Genomic DNA, 25,383 nt, shown 5'->3' on the forward strand with positions numbered 1-25,383 from the left:
CCCGCCCCCCCCTAGGTACGCCACTGACACGATGATATCTGACTCTTTTTTCTCATAGACATTCCAAATATCACAGTATCATAAGATAACGCTACATGATTTTCCAATAAACAATTTATTTGATCCCAGATTGAATTCCAAAAGGCTAAGATAATGGGGACAGTAATACAAAAGATGATCCAAAGTCCCTACATCAAGATTACAATGCCAGCATCTATTAGACAAGGAACTATTTAATTTTTGTAATCTAACTGGAGTCCAAAAAGCTCTATGTAAAAGAAAAAAACAAGTTTGCCTCATAGATAAAAATTAATAAAAGCTTGCTGAATCTGGCCTGAGGTAGTACAATCTCCAGTCGGGCCCTGTATACGGGTGATAGCATTGCGAAGTTGTCTTTTTTTTCAGCTTATGGGCCAAAATTCTGCCCACTCTGTTATTTGTTTCAAAATATTCCTGGTGTAATCATTGGAGTCTTAGCACTTGTTATCTCCAAATTAACGCCTGAAGATCTAACTTAAGTTGTTGTAGTTTTGCTTCTTTTTCAGGAGGTAGACTCTCCCTCTTACGATTCCATTCTAGTGTATAAATCTGATCTCACAAGTCCCAAGTCTTAAGCCTACGTGCTCTCCGAACATGTGTCCCTAGGGCAATAATTTTACCCCGCATTACCACTTTTAGGCATTCCCAAAGGGTCTCTGGAGAGGTATCTTCTATATCATTAAATTGTAAGTATTCTCCTAAATCCTTACCTAGTTTTTGTACATAAGCAGGGTTTAGCAGGAGACTATCATCTAATCGCCAATATTTCCTTCCAGATTGGAGCATGATCAGACCATATCCTAGTTTCTATGGAAGAGGAATTAATAGCCTCCATCAGATCTTCCCCCACCAGCCAGAGATCGATTCTAGAATATGAGGAATGAACATCAGCATAAAAAGTATAATCGATCTCTGCCGGGTGTTGATGTCTCCATAGATCAATAAGATCCCATGACTCCATAAATAGACATAATTGAAGTTGCTCAACTTTATCATAATTCACTCCCATGTTAGAATTATCCAACTTCACATTTAGGGTAAGGTTGAAATTACCTCCTACTATAATTTTACCTTAGAAACATAGAAATAGACGGCAGATAAGGGCCATGGCCCACCAAGTCTGCCCACCCCAATAACCCTCCCCTACCTTTCTCTGTGAAGAGATCCCACGTGGCGATCCCATTTTGACTTAAAATCAGGCACGCTTCTGGCCTCGACCACCTGCAGTGGAAGATTATTCCAGTGATCAACCACCCTCTCGGTGAAGAAGTATTTCCTGGTGTCACTGTGTAGTTTTCCGCTCCTGATTTTCCACGGATGCCCTCTTGTTGCCGTGGGGCCTTTGAAAAAGAAGATATCCTCCTCCACCTCTATACGGCCCGTGAGATATTTAAACGTCTCGATCATGTCCCCCCTCTCTCTGTGTTCCTCGAGTGAGTATAGCTGCAATTTTTTCAGCCTTTCCTGATACGGGAGATCCTTGAGCCCCGAGACCATCCGGGTGGCCATACGCTGGACCGACTCAAGTCTCAGCACATCTTTGCGGTAATGCGGCCTCCAAAATTGTACACAGTACTCCAGATGGGGTCTCACCATGGATCTGTACAATGGCATAATGACTTCGGGCTTCCGGCTGACGAAACCCCTACGTATACAACCTATGATTTGTCTAGCCTTAGATGAAGCTTTCTCCACTTGCTTGGCAGTCTTCATGTCCTCACTGATGATCACCCCTAAGTCACGTTCTGCTACAGTCCTTTGTAGGATTTTACCATTAAAGGTGTACGTCTTGCATGGATTTTGGCTGCCCAGGTGCATGACTTTACATTTTTCGGTATTGAAACTGAGTTGCCAGGTCCTGGACCAGTGCTCCAGTAGAAGTAGGTCGTGCACCATACTGTCATGCATTGAGTTTCTGTCTGGCCCTGTGCTTTGGTTTGACGTGTTCCTGCCTACTACATTGCATAGTTTGGCGTCATCGGCGAATAGCGCTATTTTACCTTGAAGTCCCTCAGCCAAGTCTCTTATGAAGATGTTGAATAGGATCTGGCCCAAGACCGAGCCCTGCGGCACTCCACTGATCACCTCCGTCTTTTCGGAGGGGGTGCCGTTCACCATCACCCTCTGAACCCTACCTCCAAGCCAGTCCCTAACCCATGCTGTCAATGTGTCTCCTAATCCTATAGAGCTCATCTTGTTCAACAATCTGTGGTGTGGCACGCTATCGAATGCTTTGCTGAAATCCAAGTATATGATGTCTAGGGACTCCCCAACATCCAGCTTCCCTGTCACCCAGTCAAAGAAGCTGATTAGGTTAGATTGGCAGGACCTCCCCTTAGTAAATCCATGTTGACGCGTATCTCGTAGATTCTCCTCATCTAAGATCGTATCCAATTGGCATTTGATTAGAGTTTCCATTAGCTTGCTCACTATTGATGTGAGACTCACTGGTCTGTAGTTAGCAGCCTCCGTCCTGCATCCTTTTTTGTGGAGTGGAATGACGTTAGCCGTTTTCCAGTCCAATGGGACTTTACCTGTACTAAGGGAGAGATTGAAGAGCGCGGATAGCGGTTCCGCCAAGACGTCACTTAATTCCCTGAGTACCCTGGGGTGTAGGTTGTCTGGTCCCATTGCTTTGTTAACCTTGAGATTAGATAGTTCAAAGTGGACAGTGCTGGGTGAAAACTCGAAATTTCAAAATGGGTCTGCAGAGCTATCCCTTGTCTGCAGCTGGGGGCCGGATCCCGGCGCCTCACGGGTGAAGACTGAGCAGAAGTATTCATTTAATAGTTCAGCCTTTTCAGAGTCCGATTCTACACAGTTCCCGTCTGGTTTCTTAAGGCGTACTATCCCGCCTGTGTTTCTGTTTCTATCACTAATATACCTGAAGAGGGGTTTATTGCCCTTCTTGGTGTTCTTCGCTAGATTCTCCTCCATTCTAAATTTGGCCTCTTTGACCTTTGTTTTGACTGCTCTTGACTTGGCCAGATAGTCTTCCCTAGAGTCCTGCTTCCCTGATTGTTTATAAGATATGAACGCTCTTTTCTTTTCTTTTATGAGGTCTGAGATCTCTGCAGAGAACCACTGTGGCTTATTGTTTCTTCGCCGTTTACTTACCAATTTAATAAAGCGGTTGGTTGCTTCTAGTATGGTAGCTTTTAGAGTTGACCACAATACTTCCACATTATCTGTTTCTGCTCGGTTATGCAGCGCCTGATGGATGAAATCCCCCATGCCCTCGAAGTTGGCGTCCTTGAAGCTGAGGACCTTGGTTAATGTGTTAGATTTTGTGAAACCTTTCCTGAGATTGAACCATACCATGTTGTGGTCACTGGAGGCCAACCTGTCGTCCACCGAGACCTCTGTGACACTTTCTCCATTGGTAAGTATCAGGTCCAGTATTGCCCTATCCCTTGTTGGCTCCAATACCAGTTGCCTGAGTCGTGCTCCCTGAATAGAGTTTAATAGCCTTCTGCTGCTGTTGGACGCAGAGGAAAGTGTGGTCCAGTCCACATCAGGCATATTGAAGTCACCTAACAATACAGTGTCCCCACGTAAGATGATATTCTCTATATCCTCGATTAATTTCATATTCAGGTCATCCTGCTGTCTTGGGGGTCTGTATACTACACCAAGATACAGGCATTTGTCCTTCCCCCTAGCCAGATTCACCCAAAGGGATTCCCCTATGTACCTGACATCTGCGATTCTGGTGACTTTAATGTCATCTTTGGTATATAGTGCTACCCCTCCTCCCAATTTGCCCTCCCTGTCTCGGCGAAGCAAGTTGTAACCCGGTATGACCATGTCCCAGCCATGGGAGTCCGTGAGCCAGGTCTCGGATATCGCCACCACATCTAGGTTGGTGTTCCTCATTTCCTTCTCTAATTCCAGGATTTTATTTCCCAAGCTGTGAGCGTTGACGTACATAGCCCTCCATGTTATATGTTTGCTATGACTCTGTGGGGATATTCCCGCTTGATCTACTTTGACCTCCTTAGTGCAATTTGCTATGTGTGTACTAGATCCAGAGTTACAGCGTGAACTTGTCCCAGGCTCGGAAATGTGTATACGATCCCTCGATCCAGAATTACAATGTGAACCTAGCCCAGATTCGGCAATGTGTGTCCCCATCCCAGCCCCAAACCCAGAAATGCAAATTTTACTTACCTCAGTCTCAACAGAGTATTTGCAGCTTTGTTCACCTTGTAGGTCAATTGTGCCTGTACCCTCCCCCAACTTACCTAGTTTAAAGCCCTGTGAAGTAGGCCGGCTAGTCGGTGTCCAAAGACGTTTTTTCCTCTTCTGGTCAGGTGTAGCCCGTCTGGTCCCTGTAGTCCTTGTAGTGCCTCTCCATGGTGCAGGAACCCGAAGTTCACCTCCTTGCACCATCCGTGCAGCCAGTTGTTAGCCCACTGGATGCGATCATCCCTGGCTCTACCCTTGCCCCTCACTGGGAGGATCGAGGAGAAGACCACCTGCGCATCCATTCTCCTCAGCTTCTCACCCAGGGCTCTAAAGTCCTCGGGTATGCTCTCCGGGGTGTTCCTGGCAGTGTCATTAGTTCCGATGTGAATGAGAAGCATGGGGAAGTGGTCCTGGGGCTTGATGAGTCTGTCCAGACAAGCGGTCACATCCCGGATCATGGCCCCTGGCAAACAGCAAACCTCTCTTGATAGCAAATCTGGTCTACAGACTGGTCCCTCGGTGCCCCTCAGCAGCGAATCTCCAACAACCACCACTCTGCGCTTCTTAGGGGGGGGGGCCGAACTGGAAAAAGGGGAACTAAGTCTGCTGAACAACCTCCTGTACCACGTTGTCAGATCCCTCCTGTAGCAGCTGGAATCTGTTCCTCAACATGATTTGTGGGGTCGAAGCAGAGCTGCCCTGTAAGTGAGAGAAAGAGACAAAATGAGAGGAAGGTCTTCTGCGTTTGCCTGTGGAGGAAGTTACTAGCTGCCAGGAATCAGCATCTCCAGCCTCTTCTTGTATTCCGATGGTTGGACCCAAGGATGCCGATTTGGTTGCTTTGGGAGTAATGAGGATGGTCTTGTCAGGTTCCTATCCGGAGATCTGGGACAGCTCCTGGATGACTCTGTCGATGAAGACCTCGTCGTCCCGGATGCTTCTCAATCGCTGAACCTCCTCTCTCAGGCTCATCAGCTCCAACAAAAGGCTTCCATCTAGCTGCTCCGTTGTTTCTGTCTGTGTGGAGACTGTAGTCATCTTTGTGGGGATGGCCTCGGTCTGGACAGAGGCCTCTGTACTCCGTCCTGGTACCCCTTCCGCCTGCACGAGGTCCGTGGCCACCCCCTGGATCCCCTCGGTGTCTGAACTGCCTGTCTTGATTGAATTCTTGTTTCTTCTAGTTCTACCTGCCATATTCTAAAGGTTATTTATTTTATATATGTGTTTTTGGTTTTTTTTTTGTATTTAGTTCTTAGTCAGGTGGTTAGTTATTGGTCAGATAGTTTAAGGTTTGAGGGATAGAGGTAGATAGAGGTAGTCACTTAATTGTTTCTTATTAGTTATTAGTTAAGTAGTTAAGGCAGCCTGCAATTAGTTAAGGCTGCCTGTTTGTTAGTGGGCTAGAAGGACTGCCTGGTTAAATGGTATGAGGATAGAGTGATTGGTGAGGTCTGCCTGTTGTGCAAGGCCTGGTTGCTTCTTTGCTAAGTAGGTCTGCCTGGTTGAAAGTTTGGTAGAAAGTAGAAAGAAAGACAGAAGTAAAAAGAAAGACAGAAGTGAATTGGTTAAATAGCTAGCTGATGAGAGTTGAAAGATAGACTAACTGTAGACTGAAGGCCTTCCTTGAGGTCCTATGCAAAGGCCCTTTGCCGCGCGCCAAACGGCTGTGCGGCGTTAGCTCGTCCCCTTTTATGGGGGAGATTGGCTGTGACGTTGGGGGGTGGGCGGAGTTACCACTCGCCTCTTCCCTCTCCGTGTCCCGTCTGCCTCTCTCTATTCTCCTCCGGTGGCAGTGTTTCTCTATCTGCTGCCTTTTAAGCCTCTCTGATCGCTTCTCCTGCCTTCTCCGCTCCCCTGCACTCCTCCTCCGACCCCCTGTGCACTTCTCCACTCCTCTCTGCTCGTGTTATTAGTCCTCCTGCCGTCACTGCTGTGTCAGCCTTCTCCGACCCTGCAATTGGCAACAAGCACACTTTCTCCACTCACTGTTCCTCCGATCCGTTCTCAGCATATTGTGTCAGTATATCCCTTACTTTATTATAAAAAAACACCTTGATTTGCATTAGGGGCATACAAGATTAACAGAGTGTATAATTGAGCCTCCATAGATATTTTTAGAAGTAGGAACTGACCTTCTTTATCACGGACCAACTCTTTAACATCTACAGGTACATAGTTCGCAAATACAATAGCAACTCCATTTGTTTTAGGTTTCAATTTATTAGAAGCAAAATAAATTTCTTTGTAATGAACATGGTGAAAAAATCTCTCATGAGTTGGTAATAAATGTGTTTCTTGTAAAAAAAACAATTGCCATCTTGACTCTACTGGCCTCCTGAAAATAAAGTTGTCGTTTACGCTGAGAGTTTAGTCCCCGAACATTCAGTGACATACAGTGTCTCTGATTCTAACTTAACCATTTCCAGATGTTGCCTCAGGATTTCTCCTTAGAGTTTCTTCAGGTTTAAAATATATAAAATATGGTTTTCAAAACCCACTCTCATGTTTAGTATACCTTCACACATCATTCATACATCATTCATTCGGGGCCCCATTCACACACAACATGGTATATTGCATTCATACTTAATACAAGAAAGCTTTCTCTGTTATACCCCATTTTGGGATATGTAATCTAATATGTTCCACCTAACCAGCTCAAGCACATCTGATATCAATTAGACCATGAGGCTCAAAGCCGGAAAAACTGAACAAAGAAACGTAGAGAGAACCAAGATGGAGTAAAGCCAAGAAGAAGCTACTTACAGAAAGACAGAAAACCAAAATGGAGTCATTTATATCTCTTTGTATGTATTATGTATATCTATACCTGATTTCCTCTATGATCTGGCTTAATAGCAAAATACATAAAGAGAATATTATTATGCTTTTCCTTAATATTAATTTGTAGTGTGTTTTTCTGGCCTTGGCTACATTCATATTCAGATTTTTATTCCCCAACTTTTGTACGCTTCTATTGGGCGTGGCCTTAATTAACACATATGTTTGTATCTAACTAGAGTTACCCAGAACCATACGACAAGCAGGTGTTTTTGTAGAAAAACTCCACAAACACATTTTACACAGGATCCATTCCATAGCCCCCTACAGCCCACGAGTGCCACTACTGCTCAACTTCCAGATATCAGGGGCGAAGAGGGTTAACCCTTTCCCGGTTACTCCTGGGCTTTATTGATTATCTACCCCAATTCTCCTTTTCTTCATCTTAAACCATCTGAATATTATCAAATTTATCAGTTCCTCTCACTGTATATATTAATATTCTTATTCTACTTGTCTCTATAGTTGCTTTTTTATCAGTTCTATGCCATCTTTGGTTTGACGGTGCCCCTGATGGGGGTTGTATTTGTTCCAATTGTTGATTTTCTCCCTCGTTAATCCAAAGTTTGGCCTGTCTAAGCAATTGTTGGGCATCTGAGGCTGAGGTTACTTTGTGATGTTTATTTTCCAACGTAAAAGAGATCCCAAATGGATAGTTCCACTTTTGCATTATTCCACATTAAGTGACCAATTTTTTGTGCTGCCTGAAACACTCTTTCTTTCTGTGGGTATCTTAAAAAGCACACTATTATATCTCTTGGTCTCTCTACCTTCTGTGGTCCCAAGGCCCGATGTATCCATTCAAATTCTATAGTTGGCAAATCTGCTTCTGGGTTTTCCGATTGTAAGAACTTATGGCATAAAGTTTGTATAAGAGTCGACAGATCTTTAGGTTCTTCAAATTCAGGAATTCCATGAAATCTCAGATTATTTCACCTTGCTCTATTTTCGCCGTCTTCAACCTTGAGGATTAGATCTTCTATTAATAAATCTGTTTACAGTGCTTTTGAATTTCAGCTATATCTTGGTCATGTGAGATAATCTGTTCTTCAAATTCCTGAAGATTCTGACTCATGTCCATTTTTTTTGTGTAAGCCGTCAATGTTTACTTTAATATCTGATGTAAATACTGCTTGTGAGAGTTTAATATCAGCCATCCAGTGTTGTAAATCCCCTTTACTGGCCAATACCGAGTCAGCTGGGGAAGATTCTAGTGTCTCTAATGTTTCTTTTCCAAGTGTATTTAGCTCAGCATCTTCCTGTGTTGGAATTTGTTTTGGAGTTAGAGTTTCCACTAATTCTTCTGCATGATAAGCAAATACTTTAAGATCAGGTCTGACTTTTTTATTGACCATATTTCCAGTTTTGTTTCACTTCCAAACTACTGGATAGTCCAAATATTTCACAGTGTGGCTAAATCAGAGTTCTTTTTCAAGATGGCTCCGTTTCATTAGTTATTTTTTCCTCAACTAATCTTAGCCTAATACCACTGTTTCGAATCTTCAGACCTCCAGGCTTATAGATTTCTTCTGATTCCAGTCAAAGTATATAAGACTATTGATCTGCACTTCTACAGGAAAGTTAGTAGTAGGCGTAATTAAAAGTTCTTATCCATGTGTCCACCAGCAAAAGAGCCAAAGCCTCATATCAAAATCTCTCCCTTTCAGCAGGTTCTAATCTCCAGTACAATTATTTAACAATCTATTAAAAATATCCCAGGCTTAATTTCTACCAAAATAGTCTCAGAAGATATTCTGGCACTTGTTTGAAAGCTGGTGCCAGTGGAAATTACAACACTGAAATGGTTATAATTTCTCTCAATCTCCAAGGCTTCTATAAAACATTCAATTGTGATAATAATTAAGACGCTCTCAATATCAATGCATCCCCATTATTCAATGCAGATCTGGACCCTGTTAACACCAGTATTTCAGATATTAATCTTAATAGAACATGTCCCCTGGTCTGATCACCTTCTAGGCTCTTTCTGCCTTCCCATTTTCATGTCTCATCTTGGCACTCCACCCCGACCCACAAACTCTATCACCTACCACAAAAAAATCACGAGTGAACTGTTCTGGACCCAATTTCTCAACCAACTCCCCCCTTTTCCTAAACATGCCGACCCAGATTCCAACTGGCATAATTGGGTAACCCTTTCCGGAACTACCTACCGTGCTCTTGCCCCTTTGTCTACTAAACCTATCTCCCACTCCCGCAAGGCTCCCTGGTATCTTCCATAACACAGGGAATTAAAGCAGAAATGTCGAGCCCTGGAACGTAAATGGAAAAAATTGAAATCCCCTTCAGACAGACAATCCTGGAGAGAGAACATCAAGTTCTATAACACAGTACTAAAAAAAGCAAGGAAGATTTTCTATGGAGATAAAATCACCAGATCAAAAAACCAAAATAGTACACTGTTCAACATCTGGCGCAACCTAACCTCAAAAAACGACTCCACCTTTCCCCTTCCCCCCCATCCGCAAACGACCTAGCTAAATTTTTCAATGAAAAGATTACTACCTTATGGAGTTCTTTCCCCCCAGCAGTCTCTTACAATTCTCTGCCTCCCAACGACTCCAACCCTATCCCTGCTGATAGATCCTGGACTGCCTTTGAACTTGTATCCGAATCCCAGATCTCTAAACTCTGTCTCAAACTGAAATCCTGCAATTGCATCCTGGATCCTTTCCCTTCCTACCTTTACGAAAACATTCCCGCGCAGGCCATCTCCTCCCTTACCAGGCTTATAAATTCTGCTTTACTATCGGGCCTGTTCTCCACAGAAATGGGACACATTGCCTTGTCCCCTTTTCTGAAAAAAGCCGATCTCGACCCTTCCTTACCATCTAAATACTGCCCCATAGCAAATATCCCTCTCCTAACTAAACTGCTAGAGACCATAGTCGCCACCCAGCTCTCTTCTTACCTAGAGAGATTCTCCATCCTCCATTCCTACCAATATGGCTTCAGACCCAGCTTCAGCACCGAATCCCTCCTAGTTTTCTTAATTTCTAAGGTGCAACAACTACATTCTTGTAACAAATTCGTTGTCCTATTACAATTCGATCTCTCTGCAGCTTTCGATGTTGTCCACCACGACATACTACTTTATCAACTTTCCGAGATAGGAATTAAATCCACCGTCCTAAAGTGGTTCTCAAACTTCCTATGCTCTCGCTCCTACACTGTCAACACAAATGGCACCATGTCCGTTCCTTGGACACCATCTTGCGGTGTCCCTCAGGGATCACCCCTATCCCCTATTCTCTTTAACATCTATATGTCCTCCCTGAAACTCCTCCAATTATTCCCCCTTGAAACAATCTACACATACGCTGATGACATCCTTGTCCTCCTTGAGACAGACCAGAACCTCACCAACCTCCACAAGAACATTACAGCTTGCATAATGAGACTCCATTCCTGGTCCTTCTCAGTACAGATGAAATTGAATGAATCAAAGACAAAATTACTCTGGCTTGGCCCAAAATTAGAACACCTGCCCACCCTCTTCGCACTACCCTCAGGCGCTGCATTGCAGCTTGAGTTCTCAAGCAAGGTCCTTGGCATCATTATCGATTCTTCTCTCTCCCTCAATGACCACCTCAACTCCTTGGCTAAATCATGCTTTTTCAGTCTCCACATGCTGAGGAAAGTAAGATCCTATTTTCGCCAACAACATTTCGCTGTCCTTGTCCAATCCATCATCCTCTCCAAATTAGACTACTGCAATGCCATCTACTTAAGCCTATCAAAAAAAAAAGTCTTCAAAGACTCCAGCTAATCCAGAATACTGCAGCCAAGTTGATCTTTGCAAAACGCAGGTCCGACCATGTCTCCCCACTCCTAGCCAAACTTCACTGGCTCCCAGTGATTTCCAGAATCCATTTCAAATGCTCCTGCCTGGCTTTTAAGATCATTCACGGCATCCTTCCTCCCTTAATCCCACTATCTTATAACTCCTCGAGTCCTGACTCTACCAGACCCGCCCAAAGGTATAAATTATCCTTCCCCTCTCTATACGGTATTCGCTATGCAGGCAAACTGGGAAAATCCCTTCTCTTCAGAATAACAGGTCTTTGGACGACCTTACTACCCCGCTGCGGAACCTGGGCTCCCTCAAATTATTCCGCAAGCAACTGAAAACCTGGCTTTTCACTAAAATGTAATTCTATCCCCCCTTACACTTCTCTTCTATATATAAGTTCATGTAAACCTTTTTTTTCCTTCTCTTCCTATATTTTAAGTTCTTGTAAACCGTGCCGAGCTCCACAACATCCATGGAGATGATGCGGTATATAAACGTAAGGTTTAGTTTAGTTTAGTAGATCAAATATATCAATGTAAAAATCAATTTCTCAACCAGAAACTTTTCTCTTAGATCTCACCTCCAAAATAAGGCCTCTAGGAAGTGCAACCAAAAGTCCGTGGCCACAGTTTACCAGGAGCGCAGCTTCTCACTGCCTCCAAGAGAGGCCAATAGTTTGTGGGGAGTTTGTGTCTCGATCTGCAAAGCTAGCTTTTGGGAGCCAAACTCCAGTTCCGCTCTTGTGCTTCTCTCTGCCCCCGACGGGGGCCCAAGTAGATCTATTGGAGGAAAAAACCGCCCTCCTCTGTAGCTCGCACTTGCGGCAGGAATGCTGTACAGTATTTACTCCTCCCACCTTTGGCAAAGTCTATCACGGTCCACCAGACACAGGGGCAGCCTTTTCCAAAATCCTTGCACTTCTTTCCCAGCCGACACAGTCGTGGCTAGAACACCGCAGAGACGGCTCACTTCTGCACTCTAATTTAGCTGGCCTACAACGGCCTACAACGGGGTAGCATGGAGTCCAGGTGAGTTCTGACGCTAGTCAGCCATCCACTTCTGTTTCCCCAGCCTCCCTAATCTTGCATTCTCAAGGTCCTTTCATGCATTTATCTAGTTCTCCCCTTACATACTTGTCTCTCACTGATAGTTTGATCACTCTTCCTTGAAATATTTAGTTTTGATCATTGGTATGTACCATATATAAAATTCTCTTCTGTTTCCTGTTTTAATTTTTTGATTGAATTATATAAACAGATGTGAACCAAATTCTCTTCTGTTAATTGGTTGATTGGCTCACTAGGCCGTCCTTTCCATTTGTTTCCTGCTCATTTAGAAAGAGGCCAGAGTCTTATCACCTTGAGTAGAGAATGACACGGGGAAAAAAATTTGTCTACATCTCCACCAACCATCTGATCCCAGCTACGCAAACTTCAAATAGTTTTATACTGAACACAGATACAATGCTACTTTATCCTAAAGCAAAAAAAAAAAAGAAGAAAAAAGAAAAGACATTTTTTTCTACCTTTGTTGTCTGGTTTCTGCTTTCCTCAGCACCACTGTCTCTCCCCTCCCATCCAGCATCTGCTACCCTTTCTCTCCCCCCCTTCCTTCTAGCATCTGCTTCCTCTGTCCACTTTTAGCGTCTGTTCCCCTCTCTCACTCTCCCCTTCCAACCAGCATCTGCTCCCCATTCTCCCTCCATTTCCCTTCAGCGCCATTCACCTCTTCCCATCATCAGGTCACCTGCTTCCCTTCCCCTCACTTTCATAGGCGCTCTTCAGACATTTTTCTTTCTGGGTGTCTGGACGCGGCAACGTTCTCACAAGTCCTGCATGACTTCCTCAAAGCTTCTCTTTTGACGCAAACAGGAAGTGTGTCAGAGGAGAAGCTTTGGGGCAGCAGTACTTATGAGAATGGTTACATCTGGACACCTCAGAAAGAAGAGAAAATTCTGAAGAGCAATAGGAAGGTGAGGGGATGGGAGGGAGGTGGCTGGACAAAGGGAAGAGATGCCTGGATGCGTTGATTGGTTTGTTTGTTTTTTTGCCGCCGGCGGGAGGCAGCAAGTACGCAATTGCGAGGAGGGCTAGGAAGGGAAGCAATACTTTAGAGCAGATACTTTAGAGCAGGGACAAGGCCATTCACAGGAAATAGGTACAATGAGTGAGATGATTAAATTTGCAGACGATACGAAGTTATTCAGAGTAGTGAAGACGCAGGGGGACTGTGAAGATCTGCAACACGACATAACCATGCTCGAGAAATGGGCAACAACATGGCAAATGAGGTTCAATGTGGATAAGTGTAAAGTAATGTTGGTATCAAAAATCTCATGCTCGAATACAGGATGTCTGGGGCGGTACTTGGGGAGACCCCCCAGGAAAGGGACTTGGGAGTACAAGTCGATGAAGCTGTCTGTACAAAGTGCGGCGGCAGCGAAAATAATGCTAGGAATGATTAAGAAGGGAATCACGAATAGATCGGAGCAGGTTATCATGCCGCTGTACCGGGCCATGGTACGCCCTCACCTGGAATACTGCGTCCAGCACTGGTTGCCATACATGAAGAAGGACATGGCACTACTCGAAAGGGTCCAGAGAAGAGCAACTAAAATGGTTAAGGGGTTGGAGGAGCTGCCGTACAATGAGAGATTAGAGAAGCTGAGCCTATTCTCCCTTGAAAAGAGGAGATTGAGAGGGGACATGATCGAAACATTCAAGATAATGAAGGGATTAGATTCAGTAGATAAAGACAGATTGTTCACCCTCTCCAAGGTAGAGAGGACAAGAGGGCACTCTCTAAAGTTAAAAGGGGATAGATTCCGTACAAATGTAAGGAAGTTCTTCTTCACCCAGAGAATGGTGGAGAGCTGGAATGCTCTTCCAGAGGCTGTTAGAGGAGAAAACACCCTCCAGGGATTCAAGACAAGGTTGGACATGTTCTTGCTGAACCAGAACGAACGCAGGTAGGGCTGGTCTCGGTTAGGGCACAGGTCTTTGACCTGGGGGCTGCCGCGTGAGCGGACTGCTGGGCGCGATGGACCGCTGGTCTGACCCAGCAGCGACAATTCTTATGTTCTTATGTTCATACCGCAGCGACCAGGTTTTTTTTTTCTCACAGTTTCGGTGGGTTGCCCATGGCTACCCATGGGAAACAATCACCGTGTCATTCTCAAACCTTGAGCCTTTGCTCACAACCCCCAAACCCTCCCCCTCCCCAGCCCTGCCCTCTTGGCTGCAGTGCCAGTTTGTAAAGTTGGGCCCAGGTCTGTAAAGCTGTTTCATGGCTTTGCATTTAACCAAAAGGTGTCAATCTTATGATAACCATGACCTACTCACCTCCCACTTTCTCCCCATCCCTCCAGGGACTGAACCCTGCTTCCAGATCATCCCCAGCTGACCCAATACAGAATCAGTCTGGTACCATAGTCGCTCAGCTGACCCTATATTGTTTTCTGTTTTCTCCATAGGCGAAGAAAGCTGTTCTGTCCTTCACCACTGGAGGTTTGAGGTCCATGTACACCCCAAAGGGCATCAATGGTGATATGAATGTTCTCCTCTGGCCAGTGCAGGTAGGGATCTTTACCAATGACTACTGGGACTTACAGACATACAGATGTTACAGTTCTGCCAGTGGCTGGAAAAGGTGTAGGGATCTGCGCACTGCTCTTATGCTAGAGGCTGAGCTGATTCTAAATATATTTCTAAGGTGCTCTTCAAATACCTTGTCCCACTTTAATGAGTACTTTAAATGGTTCTCTAAACATCTCAACAGACCTCAGAACCACCACTCCTCCTCCTCCTCCTTCTGATAGAGGTGGATAGCTGCGATGGTGGGCAGACTCCCTGATGAAACTCTCGTAAAACATGTTGGGTCTCACCGCTAGCCTATATAGAGAACTGAAAGTTCACCATTACTGAGATAAGTGAATACTAAAAATTTTTTTTTTTTTTTTTTTTTTTAAATATAATAAGCTCCATTTAATTAATAAATAGAAAAGACTACAATTCAGACTGATTGGGATAGAGGGCTGCCTGTCAAAAGATAAAAATATGACAGTTTGATATAGCCCTCTCCTGCCTGATGTCAAAGTAAAGCCTGAGAAAGAAAAAAAATTTTTCTTCTGTGCTGAATAACATAGTGCCTGAACACTGAGACTTCTAAAGAGCTGAAACACATTAAAAGGAGGTTTCTTTTTCCTTTCTCATTGAGACAATAAAGCAGATAACTAACAAGAAATTACTGTTGAGAAAATTTCTCCTGCTTGAAATCAGAATGAAATTCTGAGAGAGAGAGGCTTGAGAAGAAGAAGAAAAGGATTTCTCTTTTGTTGAATATTATATTTGGACAGAGTGTCTGATTTGAAATCTGCTTAGTGATAGAACAACGCAACACTGGTGTAAAAAAAAAAAAAGACATATTACAAAAAACTGTGACTGAAAGATATTTTAAGATTCCTAACAAAACTGAATAAATAAAACCACGAAAAAAGAAACAACAACATGGCAAGTACCAGGCAAAACAAAAATGAGGTTGGCACATCAGCAAAAAGACAAAAACAAGATCAAATAACACCAAGCAAGATCCCACTTCCTATTGAAGAACCTGACATATTGAGTAAAGCAGAAGTTATGGAAGAACTAAAACAAATCAAACAAATGCTTAAGGAAACAGTAACCAATATGTCTGAAATGAAAGAAGAAATATTAAACATTCATAGACAAATGGAAAGTAATAACAAAAGAACAACTGAATTAGAATCCAAAATGGAGGTCATAGAAAGCGAAACAAACAGATGTAAAAATGATAGTCTGGAATTAAATAAATTGAAAGATCAACTGGAAGACTATGAGAATAGAGGAAGAAGGAAAAACATTAAACTTTTTGGAATACAAGAAAATTTAGAGGGAAAAAATACTATCCTTTTTCTAGAAAATTTAATTCCAAAAATACTACAACTGGACTTGAAACAACCACTAGAAATAGAAAGAGCGCATAGGATTCCAGTTAAAAATACAGAAAATAAAAGCAGGCCAAGACCAATAATTTTCAAAATGCTTAGATACCAACAAGCATTAGAAATATTAAATTCAGCAAAGAAAGATAAAAATCTAAACTATAAAGGATCTAGAATATGGTTCTTGCCGGACTTTGCCAAAAACACAGCAAATAAAAGAAAGAGACTATTAGACATGAGACCTCAACTAAAAGAAAAAGGTTTTAAATATGGTCTATATTATCCGGCGAAAATGAGAGTATCATCTGGAGATAAATCCTTATATTTCGAGGATCCAGAAAAACTAAAAGCTTTTCTTTCTAAACCAGAACCTATGATATTTTAACATAAAATTTTAAGATGGGTTTTGATGACTTTATGAAATAACTATAAAAGTATGAAATATTGAAATATTTGAAAAAAAAAAAAAAAATTTATAAGAAAGAAAAAGCAAAATATAAGAAAAACATCAATAATATACTAAATATATGTTTAAGATAAAAATTTATGATGTAAATAATAATACTAAGGAAATATAAATTAAAAACTGTTAAATGGATAAAGATACATTAATGAAATATTAAGAAAATATGACTAAAGAAATTAAAGGTTAAAATAAATAGATAGAAGGAGAATCTGATTGAATATTGAATGCCTAGAGGGGAGGAGAATATTAGGGTTACAGTTCCAATGTGTATCCTTAAGCAGCCATTGTATTGGGTGGGAAAGGGAGGGAAAAGGAAAGAATTTACTATGATTAAGGGAAAAAAAAATAAGAGATTAGATATTTTAGGGGTAAATATGTGTGTCGTGAAAAATATATTTTGGATTCTAAATATGAAGGAAGAGGAGAGGAAGACTATAATGAGAAGTATTAAAATGTATAATGTCTTTTAAGATATATTCTATTAACGTCAATGGCCTGAATCACGTAATCAAAAGGAAAAAAGTATTAACATTTTTAAAAAAGCAAAATGCGGATATTTACTGTCTGCAGGAGACCCATCTTAGTATAAAGGAATCACAGAAATTATCGGGTGGGTGGGTAAAGGAATGTTTTTTTGCTCCAGCAGAGGGTAAAAAAGCAGGAGTAGCTATCCTTATAAATAAAAAATGTACGGCCAAGATTAAGGTAAAAAATTCAGATCCACATGGAAGATGGATACATATTGATATAGGTATGGGAAATGATGCCCTGACGTTGTTTAATATATATGCCCCTAATTCGAATCAATCAGAATTTTTTAAAAAATTACAAAATATGTTGTTACCACTGGCTGCTTCTAATCTAGTGGTGGCTGGAGATTTTAATGCTGTAATGGATCCATTATTGGATAAAAAACCTGGTAAAAATATAAAATCTTTAGGTTTAGATAATTTGGTTCAAACATGTGATTTGAAAGATATATGGCGTATTCTTCATTTTAATGATCAGGAATTTTCATTTTGTTCACAGGTTCATAAATCATTTTCAAGAATAGATTATATTTTTGTTACAACAAATAAAGTACAACAGGTGATTAAAGCTTCCATAGATCCTATTATTATTTCAGATCATGCGGGAGTATGGATAGAATTACAATTAGATCAATTAGAAAATGGTAGACCTCTTTGGAGATTTGATAGTGCATTGCTTGTGGATGACAAATTTTTGGAAAATTTTAAAATACAAATTAATGAATTTTTTCAACTAAATTTAGTGGAAGATACATCTATAGAGAATGTATGGGATGCATTTAAAGCAACTATGAGGGGAAATATTATATCATATTCAGCTTTTATTAGGAAACAGATTAAAATACAATATATAGAATTAGAAAAAGAAATAAAAATATTAGAAGCTAAATTGGTAAGTAAATGGGAAAATGAAATTTTGCAAGCTCTTTTGAAAGCAAAAGGTAAATATAATGAATTAACTTCAAAAATGATAAGAAGAGATTTGTTTTCCAAGCAAGCAATGTATTATGGAAATTCTAATAAGGCGGGGAGACTATTGGCAAATTATCTTAAAGCAAAAAAAAGAAAAACTAATATTAATGGAATAAAGGATGATAATGGTATAATAACAAATCAAACAAATATAATATTAAAACAATTTTTAAAATTTTATAAGGACCTGTATTCTACCGAGCCTTATTTGGAGAGACAAAAAGATGGAAAAAATTTTTTAGATTTAATTAATGGACCTAAGGTTCCTGATCATATAAAACGGAGTTTAGATGAACCTATATCATTAAAAGAATTAGAAACAGCATTGAGATCTCTTAGAGTTGGATCCGCTCCAGGTGGTGATGGTTATACAATAGAATTTTATAAAACATTTCAAAATATCCTTTCCCCACATTTACTAAATTTATATCAGACACAACTTAAAAAAGGTAATATTAAAGGTACTATGGCTGAATCAATAATAATTGTTTTACCTAAGCCAAATAAAGATCCTACTTTGGTTTCAAACTACAGACCTATATCTTTGATAAATGTTGATAATAAACTTTTGGCGAAAATTTTGGCTTTGAGATTAGCCAAAGCTCTCCCACATATTATAGATATGCATCAAACGGGTTTCGTTGCTAAAAGACATTCTTCAAATAACTCTAGATTATTGTTTCACATGTTAAACTTATCAAAAAAAATGGATGAACCGGCTTTTACAGTTTCATTAGATGCTGAAAAAGCATTTGATAGAGTAGAATGGAATTTTATGTATCAGGCTTTAGAATGGTTTGGTATAGGTTCTGGATTTATACAAATGGTAAAAACATTGTATAGCTTCCCGATTGCAAGACTAAACATTAATAATAAGATATCTGATGGTTTTCAATTGCGGAGGGGAGTTAGACAAGGTTGTCCTCTATCTCCTTTGTTATTTGATGTTGTATTGGAACCCTTATTGTTAGCAATACAACAAAAGAGGGAGATACAAGGTATTCCATATTCAGATATGGAATATAAAATTTCGGCTTATGCTGATGATATTTTGCTTTATTTGAGAAATCCAGAGTCAACCTTATCTTCTTTATTGGAATTAATTGATAAGTTTGGTAAATTTTCAGGATATAAAATTAATTGGAATAAATCTGAAATTATACCCTTGAATGTTCATTGTGTAAAAGGATTATTTGATACTTTTCCATTCATATGGAAAGAAGAAGGATTTAAATATCTTGGCATTCAAGTTAAGAATACAATTGAAGATACTGTAAAAGAGAATGAAAAATTTGTATTAAAAAAAGTTACGGAGTTATGTGAGCAATGGAACCCATTACATATTTCTTGGTGGGGAAGAGTTCAAACTATTAAAATGATGATATTACCTGTAGTTTGCTACCAAATGAGTATGATACCTATTTATTTTCAGGGGTCTTTTTATAAAAAGCTCAATAGCATTTTAACAAAATTTCTTTGGCTTGGTAAAACACCTAAAATAGCTTTAGTAACTTTGCAAAAATCAATTAAGGAGGGAGGGGTAAATTTTCCAAATTTCTATAGGTACCATCAAGCCTATATTCTACGTCAGGGTATGTATTGGATCCTCCCAGAACTTATGGATAATGCACCGGATTGGTTATATTTAGAATGGCGCCTTATGTTTCCCCTAAATTTAGTACATTTACCAAGTATTAACATACCTAGAAGATACAGAGAAAATAAAATATTAATGGATACTTGGAAAACATTGAGGTTTATTGATAAATTAACACCTATCCCAATAAACAAATCAACTAATCAATCTATATGGATAAACTCCAAGATCAAAATTGGCGGAGCTCAAATCCTTTGGAAGAACTGGTTAATTGCAGGCATTAGATCTTTAGACGATGTTATTTCAGAAGGTAAACTGCTGGATTTTTCACAATTGCAACATAGATTTGGTCTTAATAAAACACAAAGTTTTAAATGGTTGCAATTGAAGCAGGCCATTCAGGTTGGGTTCCCTGAATGGAAAACATTAAATAATCAATATAGTTTAAAGTTCTTATGTTTTCAAGCAGACTTCCTAGGAAATCAAGCCGCATTGTGGTATAAATTAATATCTGGATACTTGAATAAAAAACCAAAAAATGGTCTAAGAGAAATTTGGAGCATTGAGATTGGGCATCAGATTAATGCATCTCAATGGCCACTAATTTGGTCTTGGAGAATGGGATGTACAGTGTCAGCATCTATGAGACAAACTTGGTTCTTTTTATTACATAGAGCTTTTTGGACCCCTACACGTTTGCAAAAATTAGACAGTTCTAAGTCCAATAAATGCTGGCACTGTAATCTAGAACCAGGGACATTAGATCATTTATTATATCATTGTCCCTATATTAAAACTTTTTGGAATTCAATTTGGCCACAAATTAATAAATTGATGGAAAATCATATTGCAATATCATATGATACAATATTATTTGGAATGATGATGAGAAAAAAAATTCAAATTTCACCAGAAAATAACAAACTTTTATTAATTATGACAGGGGTTGCCATTCAACATATAACTAACAACTGGAAGAACTATAACAACCTAAATTATACATTTTGGTGGAATACAATATGTCATATATTTAAAATGGAAAGAACAATAGCAATACAAAAGGGGACATATACTAAATTTATAAAAATATGGGGGCCATTGACAAAATACTGTAATGAATAAATAGTAGGATTTTTCTTCTTCTTTTCTTCTTTTAAGAATCTTGTTTTATGACACACATATAGGGGGGGGTAAGGAAAATAATTTCTACATAATATGTTATAAAAATATTAAAAAATATGTAATATATGAATGAAAAGTAATAGAAGGGTGGGGGGAGGGAGAGGGGATAAAATTTATTTAGAACATAATGTATTAGAAATAAAAATGTTATTTGAATATTCATCAATTGTATTCTAACATGTTGTACACTTTCTGTAAAATTTGAATATTAAAAATATTATATTAAAGTAATAAAAGGGTGGGGGGAGGGTGAGGGGGAAAATCAAATTTAGATATATAATGTATTAGATATAAAAGTGATACTATGTATTTATCAATTGTATTTTAATATTTTGTACACTTTATGCAAAATTTGAAAATAAAAAATAATGGAAAAAAAAAAATAAAAAAAATATAATAAGAATTGCACATTATTTAAATTGAACAGACCAGTGAGGAGTTCACCACTTGAATCTCCCCGTTGGGACACTTTTGTGGGACGGAGGAGTGGTGGTTCTGAGGTCTGTTGAGATGTTTAGAGAACCATTTAAAGTACTCATTAAAGTGGGACAAGGTATTTGAAATATATTTAGAAAGGGCACATTGACTTTCTAAGGCAATAATCGGCCATACATTTGCAGGCTGAGCTGATGGCATTCATTTGGCTCCAGGAACAGACAAGGCATCTGCAGCCTGGTTTTGCTTCCCATATGAAAGCACTCTCAGGCTGAGAGCTGTTCCTTGTGACTCAAGGATCAGAGTCATGCTCTGGTAATAACACTTCCACCCCTGCAATGATATCCGGCAGTAAGAACAGATAAATTAAAAAGTACTGTTTAGCGATCAGTTCTTAAAAGAATTGTGTTCATGTTTAACTTTTTTGCTTTGGGTCTTTACACAATAACGTCTTCTGCTACGCTGGTATGAAAGTAGTGGTTTGGTGCTCACTACAGAAGCACAGAGCTGCCAAGGGGGCTGACCTTCTAAGTGGGAGTTTAAGGGCCTGCACCATTCTGCCCATAACTTTTCCCAGCGCCAGTTATAGGGATGCCACTCAGCGGGAGTGTGGGAGATGACCCGCAAAAGCGAGAGACTTGGCAGGTCTGCAAGCATGATGGAGGCACTTGTTATATTAGGATACTAGGGGGCAGGTTATTGAGAGAGAGGCTTCACAAGCTGAATGTTTCATGCACTTCTCCCTCCGTATTCGCTGGGATAGGGGATTAACAGACTCGCAAATAACTTTTTCATATGTTATTCGCTGTTTTCTATTAAAAACCATCGTGAATATGGTAAAACCGCAAATAACATGGTGTAAGACCTGGCCTTTTCCTGAAGGAGAGGCAAAACACGGTGAAGAAAGTGCTGGGAATCAGCAATTTCTCTATGCAAGCTGATGTAATTTGGGGGGAGGAGCCAGCAAGCTAAAAAACGCGAATAATCGAAATCGCGACTATGGAAGGAGAAGTGTATTTGTAACTGTGTCTGGGAAAAGGTGACTAAGTTCACCAGAAACAATTTAGGTTTTACAGAATCTGTTAGATCAAACAATTTCCTACAACAATGTAAACCTCATGTTTTCTGTGAAAAAATGAAAAAGCTCCAACTGTTCAAATGTAACTTTTGCAGACTGCTTCTTAGGATCTCATGATAGAAAAAATGGGCCATTCTCAACATTTTGAATCAGCTCCTTTGGTCTCCTTTTCCCTTTCCCAGAGGTGGTTACAATCACACAAGTGGCTGAGCTCGCTTTTAGCACTCCTCCTTAAAGCTTAAATAGCATTGTAGAGTGTGGACTCGGAGTAGACCAGAATAGAATTGCGCAGGACAAGGTTCTAACATTCTGCTCATTTTTGCACTTCCAATCATTCAGTAAGTAGAAAAGTTATCATTTGTTTGGAAACTGCTTTGTTATTTCTCAGAAAGCTTATCCAGAAATGTAAGTTTTCTTGCTAAGCTTTTACAAAATAAATCAGTACTGAGGGAAGGAAAAATATCCTAACTCTCAACCTTGTATTTTTCTGCTTTTCTCTAGCAAGGTATCCTGCATTTCTGTGGTTTCCAAGTGTTGGAGCCTCAGATCTGTTACAGCGTTGCTCACACTCCCCCTGAGGTGCGCTCTCAGATTCTAGAGGATTGGAAGAAACGTTTGGACAACATCTGGGAAGAAAAGCCAATCACCTTTGCACCGAACACTGACTTTGACTTGAGCTTTGAGGCCGGCTTTGTCCTGAAGGAGGAAGTGGAGGAGGCTACCTGTACCCAACCCTATGGCCTGACTGTAGGACAGCACCAGGGGAAGCCTCTGCCTCCAGACAATCAGCTCAAAGCTGGTAGTACCAGACTGTAACCATTCCCCCAAGAAGAAATTCATAGCACCTTTGGATCGAAGTGTAAGCTTATTAGGCATGGAAAGTACAGCCTTGCTTGATACTTGTTCATTTAGAAAGGGCAAAGGTAGGGGAGGGACATTAGGGTGGGCAGACTGGATGGGCCGTGGCCCTTATCTGCCGTCTATTTCTATGTTTCTATTATCTTCTTGGACCATTTAATCCGCACTGCTTTGTAAAGTATATGAAATAAGAAAATAAAATCATGCAAAGTGCCTCATATCAAGTTTCAAATTTATTATATACCATCCATGAGACCATCATAGGGGAAAATATGTACTTGTTGCAATGAGAAAAGCTGAAGGAAGTGACAGAAGAACCAGACTCATGGCCCTCTGGGAACAGCATATTAAGGGATGAAGCATCTTTAAATAAAGACATTTTCAATTTTGTTTTAAAGTTGGCTTATGAATTGTCTCAATAAAGGGCATTCCAGAGTATAGGGTCAATTTTTATTCTGAAAAATTCTAGAGCGAATGTATAAAGGCAAATGGCATGCAGAGAAAGGGTAGCAAGCAGGCTGGCCAAAGAGGATCCAAATGACCTAGATGGGGTTTAGAGGGTTAAAAGTCAAGAAAGATAAAGGAGGGGGGTTCCAGCATCAATATCCTTATGAATCAATGTTCAATCTTGAAGAGAGGGGTCACCTGTTCATATTTCCTCAAGCCAATGAGTCTGACAGCAGTATTTTGAATAGATTGTATCAGATTGTGACTAATATCTTTTTGCCTAATACCATGAAGAAGAGAGTTCCAATAGTCTATATGAGTAATTTATGAAAGAATAGACCAGAACGCAAAGGGCTGATTGATCTACAAGGTAATGAATAACCTTGGATCGTGTTGGCTATCTGTGGGCTGAAGGACATTAAGTAACAGTCCTTGGATGCTGATGGATTGGGCAAAAGTCACAGATGTTGTGGCCAGAGTAATCAGGTGTATAATTTGAAGAATTCCATATCGTCCAATAATGAATCTTTTAGTTTTCTTTGGATTTAAGCTTAAATTTGTGGAATTGAAGCTAGTGTGCAACATGGTCTAGGCTAAAGTTCAGTTCCGTGATCTCATCTCTCAGTTCCGTTCAAGTTGAGAATTTGAATATCTAATAGTCAATAACGAACAAGCTCCCATTAATTTCATCTCTAAAAACAGAGCAACCTGTTCTCCCTCTAACTGGTTCCCCTTTCTCCCCTACTTTTCAAGAAAGCAGTTTTAAGCCCTTCTTAAATGACCAGAGTTTCATTACTTCGCTCAAGTAGTTTATTTCGGCTCCACCCCCACCCCCACAGTAGTTTTAGGCTTTCCAACAAAGGGGTTATTGCTCCAAAATTATCTCCGGGAACAATGCATTCTTTTAGCATTCCTCTAAACTGGCACAGAAACAGATGCGTTTATGCTCCTCTGCCAGCAGGTGGAGACAGAAATTGACTTTTGGCTTCGGTATAAGTGGGCTGTGCAGTCCCTATTACAGTCTGTTCTCTGTTTCCAGCAGGCGGCATGGTAAGCTTGTGGAGTCTGTGCTGAGGTTTATTAGGGCCTGTTGGATCTGATTAGTGAATTTTGCCCCTTTGGCTGTTCGGACAGAGCTTGGGGGACCATCTCGGGGGTCCTACTGACCTCAGGTATGCCACACTCGGAAGGGTCAAGACCCTTTCCCCCATCTCCCAGGTTTTCTGAATTTAGAGGAGCCTCAACTAAACCTGGCTACCTGTTAGGCACAGACTACAGTTTATAGAACCAGTGGGGTCTGCTCACTTAATACAACTGGTGAGCTGTGAGAAGTGAAAAAAAATAGCACAAAGACACGAGTTTTCAAGTTTTTTTAAAAATTTGATATAATCGCCTATCAAAGAATTTCTAGGCGAATTACGAGTATATATAAAATACAGATAAAAACAATACAAATTACAGAACAAGTAGTACATGAAATGACATTCCCTGGAGGGAAAACAATCAAGAACATGAAGGAAAAAAGGGAAGAACTACAATAGTCATAGAACAGAAAAACATTACATTAGTGATTTTTATTCCACCATTACCTTGCGGTTCAAGGCGGATTACAGAAGAGGATTTCTGGACATGTCCAGAGGTGTTACAGAGTAGAGCGGGTGCTTCAGAGGATTGAAATGTTTCATTTGGTGTTAGTCTTCATGCTTCCCCAATTTTAAACTGTTGTTTTCTTTTCTGCATTATATTAAAAATTATTTCTGTTTAAGTCCATTATTCTAATTTGTATTTTATCTGTATCCCATGTACTAGCTCACCTTGTTGTGAACCGCCTAGAACTTTTTCGGTATGGCAGTATATAAGAATAAAATTATTATTATTATTCATGGATTTCTTGAATAGCAAGGTTTTTATTTCTTTTCCAAAAGTAGTCTGGGGTCGCTATTAGAGAGTTGGTGGTCTAGTTTTGCTGCCTGTGT

General features: G+C 40.3%; 1 protein-coding gene across 1 annotated transcript in view; it reads left to right on the top strand.

The window, feature by feature from the left end:
• Positions 1-23,665, top strand: part of NQO1 (NAD(P)H quinone dehydrogenase 1) — a 47,919-nt gene extending 24,254 nt beyond the window's left edge. The window contains exons 5-6 of the mRNA XM_033940044.1: positions 14,355-14,456; positions 22,604-23,665. Of these exons, the coding sequence (XP_033795935.1) occupies positions 14,355-14,456; positions 22,604-22,918 (417 nt within the window). The 3' untranslated portion in view covers positions 22,919-23,665. The remainder of the gene's footprint in view (positions 1-14,354; positions 14,457-22,603) is intronic.
• Positions 23,666-25,383: the final 1,718 nt, after the last annotated feature.

The sequence above is a fragment of the Geotrypetes seraphini genome, chromosome 4 (assembly GCF_902459505.1).
Source record: "Geotrypetes seraphini chromosome 4, aGeoSer1.1, whole genome shotgun sequence".
Classification (NCBI taxonomy): domain Eukaryota; kingdom Metazoa; phylum Chordata; class Amphibia; order Gymnophiona; family Dermophiidae; genus Geotrypetes; species Geotrypetes seraphini.